A 22,876-nucleotide genomic window follows, 5' to 3' on the forward strand; every position below is an offset into this window, starting at 1 on the left:
GAAGAGGAAGCCTGAGCACACGTGTGTGTGTGTGTGTGTGTGTGTGTGTGTGTGTGTTGCTTGCTACATTCTGGAAAATTAAATGAAGGCAAAAGCACACAGAAACCCTTCCTAGCAGATAATGATGCAAAGATCTAGCAATATCAATTTGAGAATTATTAATTTAAACCAGGTTGCAGAAGGGACAGCTCATTGGTTAAGAGGAGGTTTATTGCTCTAGCAGAGGACCCAGGTTCTAGTCCCAGCATCCAGAGAAGACAGCTCACAACACCTGCAACTCCAGTTCCAGGGGACCCACTGCCCTCTGGCCTCCATAGGTATCTGTACACATAAACTCACACAGGCACACATTACAACTCTCATACATATACATTATAAAACAAACAAACAAATCCTATACCAAAAGGATAGTTGGGTACAATCAGTCCTGACAAAGTAGGATGAATCTTACCTCCTCTGACTGACTGGTTTTTCTCCTCTTTCCAGCCCCATCCGAATCCTTTTCCTTTTTATCCTGCACCAAGAGAAGATGCCGAGAGCATTAGCCTGGTCGCCTTCCTTTGCCATCAGCTCTGCAGCCACTAGCAAGGGTATGCACATACCTTGGGAGAACGCTTCCGGGAGATGGTCTGCCCAAGCTTGCTCAGGAAGGAGATGGGGGACTTGGTGCTGGCTATCAGGACGGCTTTCTCCTCTGCGTTCAGGTCTAAGGTGTCTGTGAACAGGAGTGAGCAGAGTTTACCTGGGACAGTGCCACCAAGTCCTCACCAGATCCATGCTCCCTGACAGGGGACTGGCAAGAAGGAAGCTCACGGATCTCTAATGGATTACCAACTGGGACAGAGCATGCATCTCCACAGCAAAGGCCAGGAAGGAAATGCACAGTTGTGTCTACATACTTTCTCTCCCAGCCACGCACACAAATCCAACCCCGTTCCTTACACTTCAGTTGCAGCGACCCACACTTTTATACTCTGTAAAGGTTGCTCTCTGCCTGTGACCATCACAGCAGACTCCCGAAGTAAAATTTTGATGGAGAAAACTTCAGGCTGGGGTGGAGGGTTGAGAGATATGAGACATGGGGCTGTCAGTTTTTTTTTTTTTTTTTGGGGGGGGCTGCAGAGGCATGCTCTTCGCCGCGTCTGAAGAGGGGCGCTCTCAAAGAATAGGGCTACTCAGGGTTCAGGGTTTGTGTTGTAGGAAATGCATATCTAGTAAGAAAAGGCACGGGTGCCCCTAAGGGTTTGTGGACTTGAAGACACTGTGGGGAGAAGGATACAATTAACTGTGGATTTTAAATTATTATTATTATTATTATTCTCCTCATCGTCTGTAGGGGACACATATGCCCCGAAGCATGCAGGAGGGTCAGAGGGCGGCTCTGTGGAGTCAGTGTTCTCCTTCGGCCTCTCTGTGGGCTCCAGGGATTGACGCCAGGCTGTCAGGTTCCTACTGTGTGACGGTAAGAGCCTTCACCCATCAAACCACCTTGCTGGCTGGGATTCTAATATTGTACTAACAGCAACGGCAATTCTGAGAACAGTAATTGGAAATAATGTTGAATCGCTAACATTTATTTATTCGGTGTTCACCTATCATTCTTGGTATAACGCAGCGTTATCATATCCACCACTCTCTGTTTACATACAGGGAGACGAAACGTAAGGTAATTTAACAGCCTGTCCAGGGTTGAACGAGTGGAAATTGGAACAAAACCCAGCACAGGCACTGTGACCAGTACTCTGAAGCACAAAACCTGACATCCTAGGCGTCTTTGTCAAGTTAACATAACCTAGAGTGCTCTGGAGGAAAGCCTTGAGTGAGTAAGTACCTGGATCAAGTTGGCCTGGGGGGGGGGGGCGGGTACTGTCTGGTTATTAACTGATGCAGGAGGACCCAGGCCCTCAGTCGGTGGCACTATCCCTAAGTAGATGGCCCTAGGAAAGCTAATCATGAGCCTGTGGGCAAATGCACTACAAAGTAAATCAGCAAACGGTGTTCCTCCATGGCTCCTGCCTTCAGGCTCCTGCCTGAGTTCCCACCTGACTTCCCTCCATGATGAACTGTGACCTTGAAGTATAAGCCAAGTAAACCCTTCCCTCCCCTAAATTGCTTTTGGTTATAGTTTTTATCCCAGCAACAGAAAAGGAAACTAAAATAGGTTGCAACTTTTTGGAGCCCTACTGAGTGCTGGCCGAGGCAGCAGGCTGAGGACCAAGGAAAATTTTCTGGGAATCTCTAAGAGGGAGAAGTTGCAAGGGAAGGGAGAATGAGAACCAAGAGACATCACTGCAGGGCACTGACTAGAGGAGCACCAAGACACCAAGTCTATGAGACGAGAAACAAAGGCCCAGGGATGTAGCTCAGCTATAAAGAGCTTGTCTCATATACACAAGACCCTAGAAACAAACACACACACATACACACACACACACACACACACACGTCGCGCGCGCGCGCGCGCATACGCAAATACACACAACACAAACAAAAAAAAAATTTGAAAAAAAAAAAAGAGCTGAGGAACGAGAAAAGAACTTGGGGTGGGAAGGGTCTCTGCAAGGATACAGGGCAGTGTGGGTAGAACACTCCAAGAGAAGCAGGATTACAATGCACAAAGTTCAGAAGGAACTAGCTACCTTTGCAGAAGGAATGAGTCTGAGAGAGGCTGGGGGAAGGTGGCAGAGTCAGGAGAAAAGCTTTGGACAGACTGGTTTTGTATACTTTTATGTAGAGTGAGAAAGATTTTGAAAAGAGCATCTGGTTAAGAACACACTGCTGAGAAGCAAGGTTCCAGAGGTTTCCCGGCTGAGCAGGGAGCAGGAGGCCAGGACCCCACCCGGAGCTCCAGGGTCCTCACCGCTGGAGGAGAGCGAGTCCTTGAACATCTCATAGAACTGCGTGAGGTACATCACCATGGACAGCTTGTCCGGCTCCCCCACGGAAGCCATCTCCTTGCCGGTCATGATGGGGGAGATGCCCAGTTCCTTCTCGGCGATGTCGAAGGCCAGCTGGTTGTTCTTCTCCACGTTCTGCTCGTCCAAGGAGTCGAAGTCTCTGACAAACAGGACAAGGAAACATGGGGCCAGCTGGGCTGACTGCCCTCAAACCAGGACACAGTACCTGTGCCGCTGCCATCTCTCCTGGGATCGGAGAGCAGATCAGATTGTCTGGAGCCCCACTCTTCCCTCCTGACTAAGCAAATGGGTAACACTTCTGGGGGAGGCGACTAGAATGGGGTGGGTGGGCCAGGGAGAAGACGTGGGGGGCAGAGACACCAACGTCTTGTAATGTAAGCTCAGGATGGGAACTATCTTAGGATGTGCTCCCGCGCTCCTGTCCAGAAACCCAAAGGAAACTAATGTCCAACAGTGACACAGCCCTGTCTGTGTCTGGATAGAGTTCTCTGTGTCCTGGGACTGTCACTTGTCCCAACAGTTCTGGTAAATTTTACTCAGCTTTCTCCTGCGGGGAAATTCTAAAACCTTCCTCAAAGGTTTTTCCACTGCTGAACCCCCTGAGCTTTCCTGACTAGCTCCCTTAGTGAGCGCCCCCCCCCCAGGCTTTAAGCTCCCGACCCAAGGGACAGCTGAGGTTTTCCAGTCAGCTGACTTCACACCATCCTGGCAGCCCTTATTGTGTGTTAACCTACTGACCTCACGGAATTTTTTTTTCCATTTAAAACAAATTACGTTTCTCTTAGAGTAAGCCTATTAAACCATGAACACTCATCTTGAATGATGTCCAAACTGCTTTCTGACCTCCCTCAGGCCTTCTTCAGGCTACATCCACCTTCTGACCAGCATCACAGGCCATTCACTTTACGTTAGAAATTTCCCCGTCCTTTCGAACATGAAGCTTGGTGACTGCTAGGCAAAGGCTGCATTCGCACCTCTCCGTATTTATTTATTCTTTTGAGGAGACAGTTTCAAGCTGAAACTCCTAACTCCCTGCCTGATCCTCCCAATGCTGGGCCTGCAGGCATGCCTGGCGACAGTTGTTTTGTTTTGTGGTACCGGGGCTCAAACCTAGAGCTTTACATACGGTCCTCACTGTTAATCTCTACCACAAAAGGCTGCTTTTATTAGCTCTTGTGTCATTAACACAGAACAGGGGCTACATCTTTTAGGTCTCCCTAACCAATCATTGAAACAACAGGCAAAACCTGGGCCCTTGAGTGGACCTAATGATAAAAAGAAGGCAGCTAAGACAATCCACCATGCTGTGCTTGTCTCTGAATCTGTTTGATTTCCATAGTAACAAGTGCCTGGGAGGGGGGGTGTGTGGCTGAGTGTGTTGCTCATGCAGCTGACCTGAGGCCACTCTGAGGTGATTCTGTGGACAGATGAGTGAAAAATGGACATCAGAGGGACCAGTGGGTGAGATGAGGCTCAGGGAGAACACTTGCAAAAAAGTACAACCTTTACACAGAAAACGCCCAAGACCATCATCAATCAGGGATGTGTCTATTGTTTTCTGTTGGGCTGAGCTAGCCAAGTGTTCTAGCCAGGTTTCCCTTGTGACCAATAGCATCTGAGAGAGAGCTAGCCAAAAACAAAGAGTTCAACCCGGGGCCAATAAACAGCTTTCCTTTGTGCAAAGTTAAGAGGCCCAGGTGGATGTTAAAACCAGTTTTTGACCTTCTGAATGCTGTGATTTTTAAAGCTAACTTTTTGGGGATTGAGTTTTAAATATAACTAAGTCATAATTTGGGCCTTCTAGAGAGAGCATTTTACCATGTAATTCACAGGAGGAAAAAGTATAACATTTGCATAAGGGGCCCTGGGCTCCTTGGTGAATATTAAACAAAACACAGAATTGGTCATGACTTACATTAGGTCAGGGCGGTATCTGTGGATGATGGCACACAGGGCCAGGCCACTTTTCCACGACATGGTGAGATCTGTCACATTCACTCCTGCATAGCCATCTGTCTGCCTTTGGCACCACCCCAGCAGTTTGCTTGAACGAGCTACAGACTCTAAAACAATAAAAATAGTTACTCAAGTGTGCTTGCCTCACAACGCTGACATAGCACTCGCTTTGCAGTAACACATATCCAGTTTGAAAAATTACTGAGGGTAGGGACAAAATGTTGGTACTGTTTTTGGAAGAAATGGAGTGAAGGGGCGGTAAGTTTTTGTCACTAGTATCATGATAGTACAATTTTAGGTACCAACCTATCCGGTTCCAGGGTCAGTGCCCCAGACAGATACCTCCGAGCAGGGTGACAAGGACCTGCCACACTGAAGCCGTGTCCCGGCAGCACTCCTGGAGACAAGCGGGTGGCAAAGTGCCACCTGCTGAGCTGATACCTCACTGGCAACAGAGTCTCAATCTCCCTGGAGGGCTGCCTGGCAACAGGCTGAGGAAACCCTTCCCTACACACAACACCCAGGAGATTAGATTAGAAAAGGGTTCCTCTGTAGTCCCTTAAACCCAAGCAAACAAAGCCTTAGTCTCACTTCCTAAGGTCCCGACTGAGAGCCAAGATGAGACTGCAGGGTGACAGCAACAAGGCCAGACAGACCAGAACAGTCCCAGACCCAGGTTGGCAACCTGTGTTCCACACGATCACTCGTGGAGACAACAAGATAAACACACACATTTTCCGACTCGCTGTCATGCCTTTGTCAAGAGGAGTTCTGCTAACACCGAAGAGAGCCTGTGAGCACTGATCTGTGTTCAAAAGCCTGTTCCTGTCCCTGAGGCAGCTGGCGGTTAGCTTTGCACTAACTTATTTGGTGACTTGTGAGCAAATAAAAGACAAACAAACAAAAAAAACCCCAAAAAGTAAAAACCACGCCTATGGTAAGAATCTTGCAGTCTTTCAGAGTGAGGTATGGACGGAGACAACAAACTGGCCGCTGCTGATGTCATCTCTTGGCTACTAAGATATTTCCCACGCCTTGCATCTACCCACTCCGTGTACACCAGGCAACTCCAGACCAGGTGACCACGGCAATGGTGACTGAGACAGTCTCTGTTCTCAAGGTGTTGATGCCCCGGGGGAGAAAGAAGATGCTTCAAGCTGTCTGCCGTTTTCACATCCACCTTGACATCTCCTGACCACGTTAAACCAAACCGTCCAAGACAGAACTCAAACCTCTCCAGCCTTCTCACCTCTCCACCCCCTGGTTTGGACTGATGCAGCATAAACCACAACGACGACGACGAAGCTACGTGGTACCTCCCATGCCAATCCATTGTGGTGCCTTCAGCCTTTTAATATGAATGACGATGACAAAACTATTTCCACCCACTGCGTGCCAGGCACTGTAGCGAGCGTTATGAGGTTCCAGAGACCTCACGACCGCAACCTGAGAGCAGAGTTGTTCCTCCCAGAAAAAGATGAGGAAGCTGAGGTTCTGAGGTTTGAACTGATCTGTTCGAGGCTGCACGCTTTGCAGATAGCACAGCTAGGCCTGAGAGCCGCTTGCACCTGGCCCCAAAGTCCAGGTTCTTCTGGTTCTCCTGAGAGCCACTGCCTTGGCCCCAGATTCTGGCCTTTATCACACACAGACTATGCGACTATTTCCTAAATGGCCCCCCTGGACCTGGTGTATTTCCCTACTCAGTCCGCTCTACTGCACGCGAGCAGCTGTATTCGACGCCACTCTCCAAAGACAATCTCTGGTGGCCCTTCAACACACGCAAAGCACAGAATGGCCTTCACGTCTGCCACGGATGATGGTGTTTTCTGGGGACCCAGCCAAAAGGCCACACCACACATTCTACAAGGCCTCTCCCAAAACCTGGGTGTGTGTAGGGGGGGGATTCCCGGGAGCTTGTGTGCACTCTGCATGCGTTCTTTTTCACTCTCTCCTGGACCTGTAACGGACTGTTCTGGGACACTGTCCTCCAAGGGTAACAGCCGTTACTATCTTCTTCAGAGCAGCTGTGATTACTGGCAAGCGACCCTTAGGGTCAGGGCTGTTGATGTCCCCTCACTGGAGGAAAACCACCTCCCTCCCAGCTTTATAAAATTCTGCCACCGTTGTGCACAGTCTTGAGAAGGCGGAAGGATAACGAACAGAAGGCTCCATTTACACAGCTATGGAAGTCATCATCCGAGTGGCAGTGAGACTTTCAGTGATGGGAATGTATGGAGGTCACCCGTGGTCCTGCAGGTAAGCCTACTGGTTCACAGAGCCTCGCTCAAGTGGACTCATTACTTAGGCCCACTGTTGGTGCCCTATCCGGGGCCAGCAGACATTTGACTATATCTGCGCAGGAAAAGTTACAATAATTAAACTCCAACACTTTTCTATGTGTGTGAGAGACTGTTCTGGGCATTCTGGAAATCACAAGCAACGTCCCTGAGTTCTATCCACTAGATGCCACTAGCAAACCAACCCCAGTCATGACAGAAAAAATATACCCTGGCAACTATCAAATAACCCCAGAGGATGAAACCACTGGCCGAGGCCCAGGGCCTTTGATAGCACTGTGGTCATCCAATGGCTTGAAGGATGGGTGCCGGCATCTTTAAACAGTGTAGGCCATTATTGGAACTCACCATTGCGAGTCAGCTTGGGAGTGGTTCGGGAGTTCACCAGGTTCTCCATTTCCAGATGAATATCTTTCGTTTCTCCACTATCGTATAAATGGCGCACCTGGCACAAAGGTTGAAAGGTTGAGACGGAAAATCAGACCCTGAGTAACAAACAAACCCTCACTTGAAAGAGAGACTCGAAAAGCAAGCAGGTAGAGTCCAGGTACTTCTTTTTACTTTCTGGCAGTGCTGGGGTTTGAGCTAAGCGGTGCTCTAGGCCCCATGGCAAAGCTTAGGTAGAACTACATGATGACCTTGGTCAGATGAGGTTATGGAGACACACAAAACCTGACCGTAAGCATCTGTGTTGAAAGTAAGCCAGCTGGCCGTAGCGGTGCCTCAAATCCGCCTCCACTGTATTTAGAAACACCGTCCAAACACATACAGAAGTCTGTGGGCACCGTGCAAAAGGCACAGAAAATCCTCCAGAGCACAGAGGTGTGAGGCAGCTGCTTCCTGACGCGCCCTGCTCCTGGAGGCTCTGTGCTCTGGAGGCTGCCTCGCCATACAATCTAGCTAATGCCGACAATAACGACTTCTAAACGCAGAGAGCGCCTTAGCCTCTCAAAGCCCTTTCAAGAGAACAAGCTCATCTGCCTGACGACGATGCTGTGGGCGAGCGGGTGTTATAACTACACTTCTCAGGGGAAAAACCGAGGTTCAGAGAGGGCAAACAACCTGGCAAAGACACAGGTGGTGGGTGGTGACGCTGTCGGTGGCGCCATCCTGCCCCACTACTGAGCCACTCGGTGCTCTTTCCCCTACTCTGTGCGGTTTGAATTAGGAGGTGCAGGGTGAAGTTCTAGCCCTATTGTTTTCGTCACTCCTGATCTTCTACAAGCCACTAGAGAAACTCAGCTTGGCCAGGCGTGGTGGCTCACGACCTTCCAGCACTCTGAAAGCTGAGTCAAGAGGCTCATCACCAGTTCAAAGCCAGCCTGGGCTATGTAGTATGTTCCAGGTGAGCTTGGGTTACAATGCATTCAAGCCGGCCCACCCCAAACCCAAACTCAAAATAATTAAAGAGGAGGAAGGACTGACCCTCCGTGATGAATGTGTTCATGGGAGATAATACCCGCTCTGAACAACACACAGACATCAACCTGGGTTACTTAGCGTGTGACGCATAATGACAAGCACAACCGCACGCATTCCTACTGGAGCACGTCCTGTGTAATAGCAAACACAGTTACACACTTTCCTCTCTGGCCCACTGACCAGAGTTCTGAGCATCCAGAACACGGGCCTAGGCGCACACGGCTGACAGGAAGGCTCTTACCTGGCTTGGCCTGAGGAAGTTGACGTTAATATTGGGATACCTAGTGACAGGGTCGATGCTGTACTGGCTGAAGTTCTTGCTCACGTTCTCGGGGGTGGTCTGAGGCAGCAACCTGTAAATGCTTTCCCTGCAATGACATACAAAGGGGTGCTCACCGCGGGGACAAGCTCCACGTCACCTTCGGAGTCAGCCAGTCTTCCCCGATGAATCTACCTAATCAAATCCCCAGCACTCAGTAACTCCAGGCCCAGGACAAGGAAAAGGGCTGGACGGAAGAGCAGGGGCAGTGCTGTGGGCAGCGGCATACGCTGCTAATTTAGAAGGCTGGTGTGTAGTGTGCCAATACTTACTGTGGCTTTTAGGAAATTAAAAAGGAACCCGTGGTCAGCGTGTGTGTGGTTACCGGAGTGCAAGTCTGTCTCGTCCTTTGAACCCTATGCCCATGGATTCATCTTTCCCAAACTTTCCCTCAATGGTGGAATATTTAATCTATAGTATGAATGATACTTCCAAGACACCCTCTCTGTTAGCACAAAGGCCTCTGCTTATTCCCCAATGCGTCTATCAGGGCTATGGTTACTTCCCCAGAGGCCACATGCTGGAAGTCTGGATCCCAGCATGGTGTTGGTGTGGTGGTAGATGTGGCAGTTCCCACCTATAATTCTAGCACTTGGGACACTCAGGCAGGAGAACTGCTTTGAGGTCCAGGTCAGCCAGGACTACATAGTGAGCACTCAGCCAGCCATGGGTACAGAGTGAGACTGATGATCTCAAAACACAAGACAAAGAAAAATATAAGCTTTCCCACCACATCCAGATGCGTGCCTTACATTAAAGATTTAAAATAAGAGAATGTGCGGGCTAAAGACATCTGAGAGAACCTCAAATAAGAAAATGCCTCTATTAGATCAGGCTGCAGGCAATTTCTTAATCAGTGATTGATTCCTTAATTAGTGATTAATAGGGGAGGGCCCAGTCCTGTGCGTGGTGCCATCCCTGGGCTGGTGGTCCTGGATTCCACAAGAAAGCAGGCTGAGCGAGCCATGGGGAGCAAGCCAGTAAGCAGCACCCCTCCATGGCCTCTGCATCAGCTCCTGCCTCCGGGTTCCTGCCCTGCTTGAGTTCCTGTCCTGACTCCCTTAGGTGATGAACAGTGCTGTGGAAGTGTAAGCCAGTTAGGGCCAGGAGAAGGGCATTGCCGGGACAGACCTGACTAGGCTGAGTTGGAGGGAAGGACAGAAGACTTTGGGTGTCTGGACTAGAAAAGCGGCTGAACACTGTAATCATGGCCTAATAGGCGGTGTAATGGGCTGTCCTAGTAGGAGCTTAGAAGACAGCAGCATTTAGGGCAATGTGGACTGTGGAGGCCCAGCTCAAGACGTTCCAGTGAGGAGCAATATTAGCAACCTGACTAAACGCCATTCTTATGATATTCTGGAAGGGGGGGAAAAAAGGTGGGCTGTTTTTTACCCTGATCCTAAGAATCTACCTGAAGCAAAACTGAAGAGTTTGGGACAAATTTTGTTGGCAGAAGAGATTTCAAAACAGCCCAATAATGACTGTCACGTGGTTGTTAGTAGCCATTCTTGTGCAGCTCTACAAAGACAGAGAGCAAACAGGGCAAAAAGAAATGCAGAATGTACAGTCTGATGAGAACAGAGCACAAGAAAAGTTAACGTGGGCCCCAAGGTTTGTGCTGAAGGACAGATAAAGAGAGGCCTGATGTGAAATGGGAAAAGGGGGAGTGGTGCCCTCGGAGAGAAGTCTCAACCAGCCAGCCACCCTGCAGCTGGTGAAAGGAAGAGGCCTATGGAATTTTCTGCTCCTCAAAGGCAGCAAGTCAAAGCTGCTGCAAATGTGTCTCAAGCAGGGGCACACAGCAGGCAGCAAAGCTGGAAGGATGGCGCTTTCTAAACCCTCTGACGTCAGACGTGGAGGCACAGGATCTGGAGCTTGCCCTGGGGGTTTCTGTCTTGCTTCAGTCCAATATTTCCCATTATACCCCAATTCTGCCACTTTTTTTTTTAAATGGTATGTATATTCTGTGCCATTGTATGTTAGAAGTATGTAATTTGCCTTTTGATTTTATAGAAGTTTACAGTTAAAAGACTGTCTTGACTCTCAGGAAGACTGTGGACTTTTAAACAGTGTTGAGACTGACAGACATTTCTGGATAGACAGGATTTCTGAAGTTGGACCAAATGAATTTTGTATTATGAGATGGGTATAAGATTATGGGGGCCGGGGAGTAAATGCGGTGGTTTAAATGAGAATGCCCCCCCAAAGGCTCATATATTTGAATATTCAGTCTCCAGCTGGTGGAACTGTTTGGGAAGGATCAGGAGCCTTGCTGGAGGGGTGGGCCACTGGGAGTGGCCTACTTAGCTCTCTCTCTGCCTCATGCCTGTGGATCAGATGTGACTTCTCAGCTACTGCTCTAGTGCTATGGCTGCGTGCCTTGTGCCATGTTCCCTGCCATGATGGTCCCTCTGATATCTTGTCATTAACAACAAAAAAAGTAGCTGGGACACAAGAGTTTCGTCTAGGAAACCTTGCACTTCTGTTTCTCCTTTTCAGGGTAAACAGCAAGCAAACCCTAGTGCCTTTGCCTCATTTACAATCATCTGCTTCCAAACATCTGACACTCAGGGGTTCAGGAGGTGACCACGAGCATGCTGGTGTTTCACTTTCGGCTGGTCACTTCTAACACCTGCTGTTAGCACGTCCCCATCGCCACGCTGGCTTCCAGAACACAGCTGCCAATGGGCTGCTTCTGTGCATTTGCCATGTAATTACTGGAAAGAAATCAGAACCAGTCAGTCGTGCACAAAGATGCAGACACCAGATGTCAACGGCAGGGTTGGTCTGGGTTCGGAGTTATGAGAACAGCAGCATGGTCAGAGTGGTCAGATCACCGTGAGGCACATGTGACTTTGCGCCCCAAGTACCTTGCCTTTCCTCTACTTAGACAAGAAAGCATCTTGAGGCACCCACAGCTTTTCCCCCATTACCTCTCTGCCAGGACTTCCAAGGGGCTGGTACCCAGAGACCAGCTTCGTACCATCCAGGCAGAGTCCATAGCAGCCAGAAAGCCCCGGGCTATTCCTGTTCCCATTGGCCAGAAAGGCTGCAAAGGAGATAGACACAGAGCTAAAGTCACTCCACTGCTCAAGGAGGGAAGTACACCAGCGTCCATCATCGCTTTTCCCCTTGCTGGTGCAACTCCTCTAAAGGTATCTCTGCTCACCCACATCCCTGGATACCTAGACTGACCCCGAATCACTACTGCCTCTTCACCACGGCCTCCATCTACCACTTAGTTCTCTGTCCCTGTCAGTACTCACCTCCAAGAGGCTGTCCCCAACCAGAGCTACTAGTAACTGGTGTCCATTCTGTTCCCGTACCAAGGCAGCATTTTCAGAGGCGTACATACAGGTAAAGTCAAACATGGCCACGTCAGGCTGCCCGTAGTGATTGATGGCAAAATCCAGAGAAGGCAGCTGCTGCTGGGTAGAGAAGTCTGCTGCCTCCCGGGCATAGTTCAGCAGGGCCTCCTGGTCCACGTTCTCCCGGGAAAGCAGCAGCTCCGTGTCTGTATAGTCCTGTCCAGGAAGAGCAAATGCCAAGATGAAGCAGCCCAAGCAGGGATGCCCTGTTGCCACATAGAAACCCACAATGAACATCAAACATGACCTCGTTTTCTTCCCCAACATATTTTTATGTTCCTAAACCGAATCTTTTATACCAATTACAAAGAACAGGAGCCAGGTGGTGGCAGCGCACACCTTTAATCCCAGCACTTGGGAAAAAGAGGCAGGCAGATCTCTGAGTTCGAGGACAGCCTGATCTACGGAGTGAGTGCCAGGGCAGCCAAAGCTACACACAGAGAAACGACGTCTCAAAAAAACCAAAAATAAAATAAAAAGAACAGGGAATGCAGCTAGGAGCAGTGGCACTCGCCTGTAATCCCAGCACTCTGAAAGGCAGAGGTAGGTGGATTGCTGTGAGTTCGAGGACAGCCAAGGATACACAGAGAAACCCTGTCTCAAAAAAACAAAAACAAAGCAAAACAAAAACCAGGGATTGGGGGTGGGGATGGAGGTGTTGGTCAAGAGTGAACTGGCTTTGCTACCTAAAAAGACCTGGCTTTTCCACAAACTAGAAGCAAATCTCTAATATTCTGACCAATCAGTGTTCTTACAATTATCAAACAAAAGGCACATAACAGCACCTTGTAAACCGAAAGGGCATTTTAAAGTTTATGGCATTTCCTGTAATCACTTTAATCTAGGTGTCTGACAGCTTTTGGTGGCAAGAAATTCAGACTTATTACACACACACACACACACACACACACACACACACACACACCTCAAAAAAAAAAAAAAAAACAAAACCCAGAACACTTTAGTGCAAAGACAAGTGCAGTGTGGAACAAAAGCAGGTCCAGGAACATGAGAAGGATCCGGCTGAAAATGAGCCAGAGATTTCCAAATCACACAGAGAGGATTCTGCAAGGCTCTATGAAAATCCACCAACAAACAAAAAGGCCAACAGCACAAAAAGGTAAGGAACTGAGAACCCCCTCCTAGGCTATGGGGGTTCCCGGGCGCTGGGTCAAGTCTGGTCCCCTCAAGAGGGGCCGATGGGTTCCAAGTGCCCCCGAATGGTATTTAATTACAACTATGAGCTGTCAAAAGCCAAACAAACACTCAAGTTGGTCCTGCAAATATTGTTTATTTAGTGTTAAGTGGCTCCAATGGCTTTAGTATTTAGCAATATGAATCTGTTATTCTACACAAATATGGGGGCCCAGTAAACGAGACCTCAGCGTTCCAGGCTGCAATTACTTGACTTTAAATTGATAACTCAGCTCCGTGCGGATGGCTGGTCTGAGTCTTCGCTCTGTCCTCAGGCATGCCACCTGCTGTACTAACAGTGATGGGAAGAGCCCGGATAATGAACTAGCCAGCTGTATAAGGCACTTAGCCAAACACGCCTCGCTCTTGTTTGGCAGAGTCCTCTGTGTCAAGGGCTTTGTCTCGCTGCTCCCTACCCACCCCAGGGATGCCACGCTGGGATGCAGACGCCACGAGTTCACCGTGGAAAGGAACTTGTGTCGCAAGCACGTGCTGGTCAGCTCTCTCCCCAGTCTGCTCTCGATAGAGCAGTGCCGTGACTGACTCTGAGGGGCCTGGTGTGCTACCGTCCTGCAGGCACAAAGAGCTCCCTAAGAGTCAGCACTGAGGCTGCTGGGAACTGCACAGGGCCGAAACAGCACACTTGAGGCCTCTTCTATCCATTCATCACACGGAGACAGTAATTCTCACATCCAGATCTGCAGGGCCAAGCAAGACAACAGCCATGCTCCTTAAGGGGCCAGCCCAAGATTTAGATTTCAGGTCATCAGCTCAGGGTATCCTACACAGTTAGTCACTCAGAAGAAAGGCTGAGCTGGAACGGGATAAGGAGAGAGACGCCAGGCCTTTGCTGTCAATTAGGAAGAGCCTCAAATACACCCTATCTGGTCGGGTCAGTGTTCCGTGGACCTCTAGTAACCACATTTCAGGAAAACCTGAGTTACTGCCAGGCTGTTGTAAACAGCCAGTGTGCTTCTTTGTTCAACACTCCTCACCCTGACCCCCAAAACAGGACCTACTAAGGTGGGGCCTGGTGGCGCAGGCATGTAATCTCAGCTGCTCAGAGCTTACGGCAGAAGGACTACGTGTTCAAGGCTTGCCTGGGCTACAGCGTTCTTCTGAGGCCAGCCTGAGCGACTTAGTAAGAACCTGTCTCCAAAGAAATAGTTCTGTGAAAGGAAGTCCAGGGAGGTAGTTTGGCGGCAAATTTCTTGGTTAGCAATGCGCAAGGCCTCGGCTCAGTCCCCGTTATTGTGGTGAGGGAGGAGTGGGTGTGGGAGGGCGCACTGCTCAGAGGTTGCAGTGTCTGGAACTCACTATCACCGTGAATCTGTTTACCTCAGGCTAACCTGGCTAATTATACATGACGGGATATCTGTCACTTCTCTGACATAGTCGAGGAGCAGGGCAGGGGAAGAGAGGAAGGGGTTGTGCTTATTGAAAACGACACTGGCCATGTTGGGAACTGTCAAAGCTAATCATCATCATGGCCACACAGGCCTTTTCTAGTCTCCTCCTTCTGTTCTTAGTTTCAAGTTGTTATATACTATTTGGTCTGTTTGTTTCTGAGACAGGGTTTCCCTACATAATAGCTCTGGCTGTCCTGAGTTCTCTTTGTAGACCAGCCTGGCCTCAAACTCACAGAGATCCGCCTGCCCCTGCCTCCCGAGCACTGGGATCGAAGGTGTAAGCCACTGCTCCTGTCTGAGGAAAATGTTTTTAAGTTAAACTAATAAACTGCATGGGTTTGTTTCCAGATGTGTTCAGTGTCATTTTTATTCCCTCCCAGGGAGAGCCCAGACTATAAAATTCTTCTTAGTGATCATGTCAAGCAGATCAACAGAAATGTTGCCTGAAAGAAATCCGGTGCTCACATGCAGAATCACTCCTTTGTCCAGTAGACTCTGCTTTTTGGCCGTCATGACAAAGTAGTGCGTGTCGTCTTTGTAGTAGACGATGTTCTCCAAGTCAATGCCTACAACCAGAAGACACACACATGAGAATCATGGAGGTTGGGGCGTTAGGGAATTCACAAGGCTGGTCTCACAATGGGGCTGAAGAGCCCCAGGCAAGAAAGCTGTCTAGGCTCAGACCCTTACTTCCTGCAGAGCCATTGGTTTCTGCTGCACTATAACTCACTCAACCTCCTAGGTTACCCCAGAAACAATGACCAGTAATAAACAAAAAACATGGGAATGGGAAAAGCAAAACAAAGGAGTCTACAAGAAGGCATGATGGGGTATTGACCAGGTAAAACCTCTGGTAATCATCAAGGAAGCTGGAGGCATCTCCTACATTTCTTACAGGATAGATGCCTAAATGCAGAGAGAGAGAGAGAAATACTGAATTTTTTATTCAGTTTACCTAAAAGATCTATAGAATGGAAAGAAATAAAGCTCTAGAAAACAAAATGAATACATGTTTTATTGTTGTTCTTGTTGTTTTCTTTTATTACAGCAAAATATCTAACTCAATCCATCATAAAACAGTCACAATCCCACTCCTGTCCAGCTATGCTGCCAGTGATCTCAGATGACCTCAGACAAGGCCAACCGTCATGCCAAAGGTCAGAGTGTCAACAAAATCAGGGTGCCAGTGGGCAGCCTGCTCATCCAGCAGCAAACTCGGCTTAAACTGTAGCAGGAAGGGACTGGGGATGAGCTGGCGGAAGGCAAAACAAACAAGAGCAGAGCAGCCTGGCCACCGTGCTGAGGACAGACACCAGAAAGCAGCAGTGCGGAAACACAATAAGAACAAAGGATGGGAGCGACTGGAGAACAGAAGGCAGAGGACACAGCAGTGACATCCACGGCGGCCCACACCACAACCGCTGGGCTCTGGAGGCACGGACACCAACCTGTGGCTTCTCTCAGCTCCTGGAAAAATTTCTGGTTGAATATAAAAGCCACACCACTGATCTCCTCCACTTTGGCCTCTGCTGTTGTGTTACGGTTGATGAAATTTGCTGTGATGGCGATGGCTAGCTTGCCACGAAATTCTTTCCGGCGAAATCCTAGAGGGAAAGGGAGAAGGGGTGAGGACTTCAAAGGAGGGAGTATGGGGGGGCCAGACTCAGGGAAAGTAGGCTGCTCACCTAAGAGGGATGAAAACTCACGAAGGAAGTCCCTCCCATTGACACGGACAAGGTGGAATCCAAAATGATGGGATTATTCCTCAGGACTAGAGCTTACCCTTAAAGTGAATGGGTGCTGTGTGCCTGGCTCATTTGTACTAAAAGCTGTAGTACCCTATCTCTAAGTATAGCTTGTCTCCTGGTGTCCTATGGGAAATGTCCCTGACAGGCACTGACTGGGCAGCACACCTGCAAGTTCCTGGGGGTGTGGTCTCTGGGTGTGGTCAGCCCCCAGTCTGTGAGAGTAGGCCAAAGTAGTACCTTCAAGGGTGTTCCTCCGCCCATCCCCACCAATGATCACTTCAAATTCATATTCTGATACGGGATGAGTTTTGGGGTGCACCAATGCTCGCCATCCTATCCCTGTGGACCAAAAGCAAAATGAAGGTCATAGCCCGGGCCAAGCCACACCCAGACATCCAGATCACACCAAATCTCAGCTCAAAGCAATACATGTAATAGAACAAGGGGCGGCCCCAGGCAGAAAGCTTTGTCGAGTGCTCACAAAGACGCTTTCTTTACCTTCCTATTTTCTGTAACACAAATGCCTGCCACGCCTAACACCATGTCAAAGGCCTCTTGGGTAACCCAAAAGTCCTGAAAAGCTCAGGCTGCGTGAACAAAGCCCCTTTAGTCACAGCTGAAAACAACCCGTGAGTCCTCCTGGCTCCTCCCCCATCTCATCCGCTCTCGCCCACCCAGTGCCCTCAGGCCTTCTCCCTCTGTCCTGTCCCACTCACGTTCATTCTCTTGGTCCTCGGGAGGCTGGACAAGTCCTTGGAATTCCACGTTGACATGGATCTCAATGCCTAAAATCAAGGCTACTTTCAAAAGAATTAGTTGGAGCTGACGGATACCTAGAAGAACACAGAGATCTCGGTGGCAAGGGGATGGGGAGGGGAGAGGCCTAGGGCACTCACCCTCGGGCTCGCCCCCACCCACGTCTGCTTAGGTTCCCAAAGGCTGTCATAGCAGAGACATGGCTCCCAAGTTCTCATTTCTTTCTCTGCGTTGTAGAGGTGACGCCAAACAGTGGAAGAAACGTTCCAGACACACGGGGCCATCCTACCTAACAGGAGGACAGACACAACACAGCCAAGGAGAATCACTCTCCTATCTCCTGGGTGCAGTGGGAACCACTGTAATCCTCGGGACCCACACCCTTGGAGGAACCTGCAAGCCACTGGAGAGGAGCACGCACGGGTGACGGGCCACACCATCCGCCTTCCACTCTGACTCCTTGCTGCCCTCACACACTGCTACCAGATGCACAGAAGAAATCACAACCCCACGCTGTCTCTTACTGTTTCCCCCACCAGGGACTTACAGTTGTGGAAACTGAGGTCCAAAAGGACCGACAACCCTGCTCATGACCACAGTAATAAAACATATCCGGTGCCTAATGAGTCCCCACCAGATCTGGAACCAATACCAGGTTCACAGAGAGATGGAAATCCTGTCCCTCATCTAAAATAAAATTGGCCAGAGATAAGGACCACAAATCCACTCAGTCAACGACCCTTGGTCCTCCCTTGAGGCCAAATTTACCTGCAGCCTGTGACTAATGGGCTAGAGCACGGGTAAGTCCCCTGCTAAGTCATCCTGGCTACTCTCCTCAGATGACCATACCCTCGCCCTTCTGAGTCACGCTCCCAAAGGCTCGCTGAGATCCGAGCTAGTGCACACTTTATTTTTGCAGACAACTGTGGGTTCTGAGATGCTTCACAAATTACAGCCTGGCAGATGGGCTGAGCACTTCCTCCTGCCAGTGGAATGTGGCAGCCGCCAGCTAGTGTTGGATAAATTGGTACAACCACTTCAAACAGCAAAAGGTCTAATGGCTGAGTGTATTTCCAAGGTCACATATGGAGGAGCTGAGGACAAATGTTCCTTGCTAACATTTCCCTGCCTCATTAATGACAGTGAGAAGATTTTTCTAGCTTGACGATTTCTAGCTTGATGGTTTCAGAGGAGCCACTTACGGTCACAAAGACAGGGCCACCTTAAGAAAAACACAAGGCCCCGACTTTGCTCATCACCCACACAGACTCTCGCTGTGGACTTGGCACACGTGTCCAAGCTATGACGCTTGCTTGTGTGTGTATGGTTTCCCGGGTCTGTGTCCCCAAGGCACCGTTTCTCTGCATTGGTAGAGGGTTGATCACAGGGCACAGCCAAAGCCTGTGTACTTCTTCCTCTGAACTAGGAACCATCACGGGCCGAAATCAAACTAACTTATTTCCAAAGCTCATCCTTCCCCTCCACAGAATGGCACATACCATGTGCACTCAGCAAGAGTCTAAGACCCAACCAAAAATCTGTGGAGACAGGGTTTCTCTGTGTAGCCCTGGCTGTCCTAGAACTTGCTTTGTAGAACAGGTTGGCCTTGAACTCAGATCTGTCTGCCTCTGTCTCCTGAGTGCTGGGATTAAAGGCATGTGACACCAGGATGAAACCCAAACTAACAAAAATTATTTAATATTTAAAAAAAAAAACAAAATAAAACACTTTTTAAAAAATTTACTTACCTTTATTATATGTGCATTGCTGTTTTGTCTGCATGTGTGTCTATGTGAGAGTGTCAGATCTTAGAGTTATAGACAGCTGTGAACTGCCGTGTGGGTGGATTTGAACCTGGGTCCTCTGGAAGACCAGTCAGTGCCCTTAACGGCTGAGCCATCTCTCCAGCCACCCCCTCCCCCTCAAGTAAGAACCTTTAAACCTACTTGAGGTCAGCAGGTTATAGAACACTGGCGGCAGATGCAGGTCCTGGATGAGGAGGAATTAGCCAGTGAACCCACCTGTCTCTGTCTACCGAACCAGGGAGCAAGAAGAGCTGGTGTTACTCACTGATATGGTCGATGGCTCCAGCACAGAACTTGCCGTAGAATTTCTTGGCACCCAGACCTCGGAGATCATGTATGGTGAAGGGCCAGAGATGCAAGACGTTGTTGCGGGAGAAGGCATCTCGCTTCTCAATGACCACCACCTTGGCTCCCAGTAAGGACAAGTCGATGGCTGTGCGGAGACCGCAGGGGCCAGCTCCGATGATGAGACACTGAAAAATAGAGCTGCTTTCAGGGCGAAGAACACCCCTCTCAAAACATTTACTGACAGGGCCATCCTCCAGGACCAAGACACCTGAAGCCTGCTTAGGACAGCAGAGCACTTGCAGCAGCCGAAGGAAGAACGCATGTTTGCTGGACAGAAAAGTGTCAAACCCTGGCATGGCTGCCTCGAGCAGCCCAGAGAACCCATAGATCAGCGAACATAAATGGGTCATCATCTCAACAAACAGCATCTTTCATCAAGATGAAATCAAGCCTCATCTTTCATCAAGACAGGACCCAGAGGAAGTTTAAGCAGGTTGCTGTCCAAAGGAAAGATTATTAGCTATATCCAGGCAATCATATCTGAGTCTACCTCGTAAATGACTCCCAGGAGGCAACTTTCAAAGGTTCATATATGGAAAAGTCCTTTGGCTTTTCCAAAAGATCTATCTATCTATCTATCTATCTATCTATCTATCTATCTATCTATCTATCTATCTAATTTTATTTACTCTGTATGTATATGTGAGCCTGAGTGTATGTCTATACACCATCTGTTTAACTTCTTCAGCAGAGATCAGAGGGGGCATCAGATGGCCTGACATTAGAAGTTTTGTATTGTTAAAAAAAATAATACACACACACACACACACACACACACACACACACACACACACAACAGGTGTTTATATGTCAACATATGTGGAGGTGCCCAAGGAGCCCAGAGAAAGGTATTAGATCTGCTGGGGCTGGAGTCATGACTGTGAGTCACCCAGTGTGGGGCTGGACAGTCTAGTCCAGTCCTCTGCAAGAGCAGCAAGGGCTCCTAATTGTTGAGCCAGCCTTCCAGCCCCTGGTAAGAGCTTTACAAACAGAAGGAAGACACAAGGCTTTGACTTTGTATTAGTTCTCATTTTTTGTGCCCTCTGTCTCTGTGTGTGTGTGTGTGTGTGTGTGTGTGTGTGTGTGATTTTTTTGGGGGAGAAAGGGGGTGCTGAGGCTGGGGACCCAGGGCCTGTGAAGCAAATAGTCTGCCTATGAGCTCCCTGACTTTATTTTAAATTAAAGTGTAGTCATTCATGAAAATCACGCCTTCAGATCTTCAAATTTCTCCATGGGGTGGGCTTTTTAGGTGTCCCACAGGATAAATTAACAGTCAGGAAAAGCCAAAATAACATAGCCCTGAAGCCACTGTTAATTTGTTTCCTAACTTGACCTAAACTTCCCTGAAGGAGCTCTTCAAAGAGGAAGGCAGGAGACGCCTCTGTCCCTTGCAGCGCCTCCCTGCCGTCCGGACCCAAGTGAGCCCACGTTCTCCCTCCTCACTCCTCTTCCCGCTCAGGTAGTGTACATCTCACGTCTCCGTCCAACCCTATTTCACGGAAACTGTTTTTCCCATACTGTGAGGGTAGCAACAGGAATACTCCAGTTCACAAGGCCCCTGTTTGTGAAGTACAGCAGACCTTTGGACTACCCATGGGAAGAAGCCTGACGCTGTGACAAATCCTTACCAGGTGCTAAGTATGGAGGACGACTCTGGGAATGAGACAGGCCAAGAACCAGGATGTCACATTCCCATAGGATCCTCACAGGTAACAGAGTTAAACCCCTTCAGCTGGCCTGAGGCCTGGCTCTCCCTCCATCCTCTTCTTAGGCCTGAGCACACCCTGCCTTACCTTTGTGTTGGTGCATGCCTTTCCCTTTTTGTAGTCTTTGTGACTGCCCCGCTTGTCCAGTTTGGCCCAGAGGGCTTTGGCCTTCCAGTAGTTGAGCTTGGACTTGAGCTTGTGGTAGAAGGAGCGGTAGTCCTTGGGCTTCAGCTCCAGGTGGTCGCAGAGCTCTTGGAAGGCTCTGAGGGTCCCCTTGCAGGTGGTGGCCTGGACAAACCGGTCAAAGAGGACGTGAGCTTGGTTTGTTGTCTCCTGCTTCCTCTCCTCCATGCTCTCCTACTCTTGGCACAGCCCCACGGAGGGGGCAGTGGAATGGCTGCTGATCCACCTGGCACTGTCACCTTAATCTAGTGGAAAACAAGGAAGAAAAGGAAATGGTCAGCATCTCTCTGTATGAGCCTTTCCCAGGAGACATGCCTCTTCCCCAGCAGTGGCATCCCTGACAGAAGTGCACGGAGACCCTCCAGGCACTGATGGGTGTTGGGGAGCTGGCAGCCTAGCAGGTGACAGGATCACAGAGACAATGGTACCGAGGGCAATTCAGGGGCTGCAGAGACGTTCGGCTAGGCAAGGAAGGCAAGGGGCACTGGACAGGGAAGTCACCCCGCTGTCCCATGGCGGGAGGTCTCATACAAATCAGTCAAAAGGGATTCCCACCGGGTGGTGGCGGTGCAGGCCTTTAATCCTAGCACTAGGGAGGCAGAGGCAGGCAGATCTCTGAGTCTGAGGCCAGCCTGATCTACAGAGTGAGTTCCAGGACAGCCAGGGTTACACAGAGAAACCCTGTCTCGAAAAAACAAACAAACAAACAAAATGATTCCCAGTTTTCTGATGGAGGCCACTAAGAAACTACAGCAACCCAAGAGATTAAAACCATAAGCACTCATTTGTGGGGTGCCCTCTTTAAAGACTACGGTAAGAAAAGAGAGGGCCGAAGAAAGACAAAGGGCTGAGTCAGAGCCAACTAGGAAGCTGGAGATACACCGGAGTCACTTGGCACATAAGACTCACACAGGTTTCCATAGCATACGGCACATGGAAGCTGCGTGCACAGCCGTCGCGTTTGTGATAAAAACGGTGCTATCCATACCGAGTCCGCATCCCCACCAGTCCCCACCAGCGCTTCCTTACATGTGCAGACAGACATCTGAATGGGTGGGAAACAGCAGCCTTCCGTATTCCTGTACCTACTCCTCCCCTGACCTCTGCTGTGTTGTGTTGTATTGGACCTGCTCTTTAGAAATACACAGCAGGGAGTGCAGGGCGCCCCGCCCCAGCCTGGAGTGCCCCGGCTGCTGCGTGCCCCTCAGGACTCAGCCTTCCTCCGGCAGCTCTGAATTCTCTGAGGAGGAAGGACTCCGGCTTCGAAGGATGATGACCTGGAAGTTCTCGGAGCCTGAAGTCCTCCGAGCAGAACAGTTCTGGCCACAGCATACTTGTGGCGCTCACCGCACCGTCAGCTGCCTCTGGGATAAGTGAGACCGGGTAGAGCTCTGCTATGAAGAAGCTTTACTCGGGGATGGGGTGATGGAAAGAGCTAGGAAGATGC

The 22,876-nt window shown here is 49.5% G+C and overlaps 1 protein-coding gene across 12 annotated transcripts in view; it reads right to left on the reverse strand.

Annotated features, from left to right (window-relative positions):
* The window catches only part of Mical3 (microtubule associated monooxygenase, calponin and LIM domain containing 3), a 184,564-nt gene that overhangs the window by 85,271 nt on the left and 76,417 nt on the right, over window positions 1–22,876 (reverse strand). For all 12 annotated transcript variants that reach the window (XM_060384113.1, XM_060384111.1, XM_060384110.1 and 9 more), the window contains 14 exons: window positions 21,334–21,674; window positions 19,458–19,665; window positions 17,348–17,464; window positions 16,869–16,970; window positions 16,332–16,487; window positions 15,349–15,449; window positions 12,179–12,436; window positions 11,846–11,961; window positions 8,835–8,961; window positions 7,520–7,616; window positions 4,834–4,981; window positions 2,861–3,057; window positions 603–715; window positions 452–514 (listed from right to left, as the gene is read on the reverse strand). In XM_060384113.1, the coding sequence (XP_060240096.1) occupies window positions 452–514; window positions 603–715; window positions 2,861–3,057; window positions 4,834–4,981; window positions 7,520–7,616; window positions 8,835–8,961; window positions 11,846–11,961; window positions 12,179–12,436; window positions 15,349–15,449; window positions 16,332–16,487; window positions 16,869–16,970; window positions 17,348–17,464; window positions 19,458–19,665; window positions 21,334–21,597 (2,067 nt within the window). In that variant the 5' untranslated portion in view covers window positions 21,598–21,674. The remainder of the gene's footprint in view (window positions 1–451; window positions 515–602; window positions 716–2,860; window positions 3,058–4,833; window positions 4,982–7,519; window positions 7,617–8,834; window positions 8,962–11,845; window positions 11,962–12,178; window positions 12,437–15,348; window positions 15,450–16,331; window positions 16,488–16,868; window positions 16,971–17,347; window positions 17,465–19,457; window positions 19,666–21,333; window positions 21,675–22,876) is intronic.

The sequence above is a fragment of the Meriones unguiculatus genome, chromosome 5 (assembly GCF_030254825.1).
Source record: "Meriones unguiculatus strain TT.TT164.6M chromosome 5, Bangor_MerUng_6.1, whole genome shotgun sequence".
In the NCBI taxonomy this organism is placed as follows: Eukaryota; Metazoa; Chordata; class Mammalia; order Rodentia; family Muridae; genus Meriones; species Meriones unguiculatus.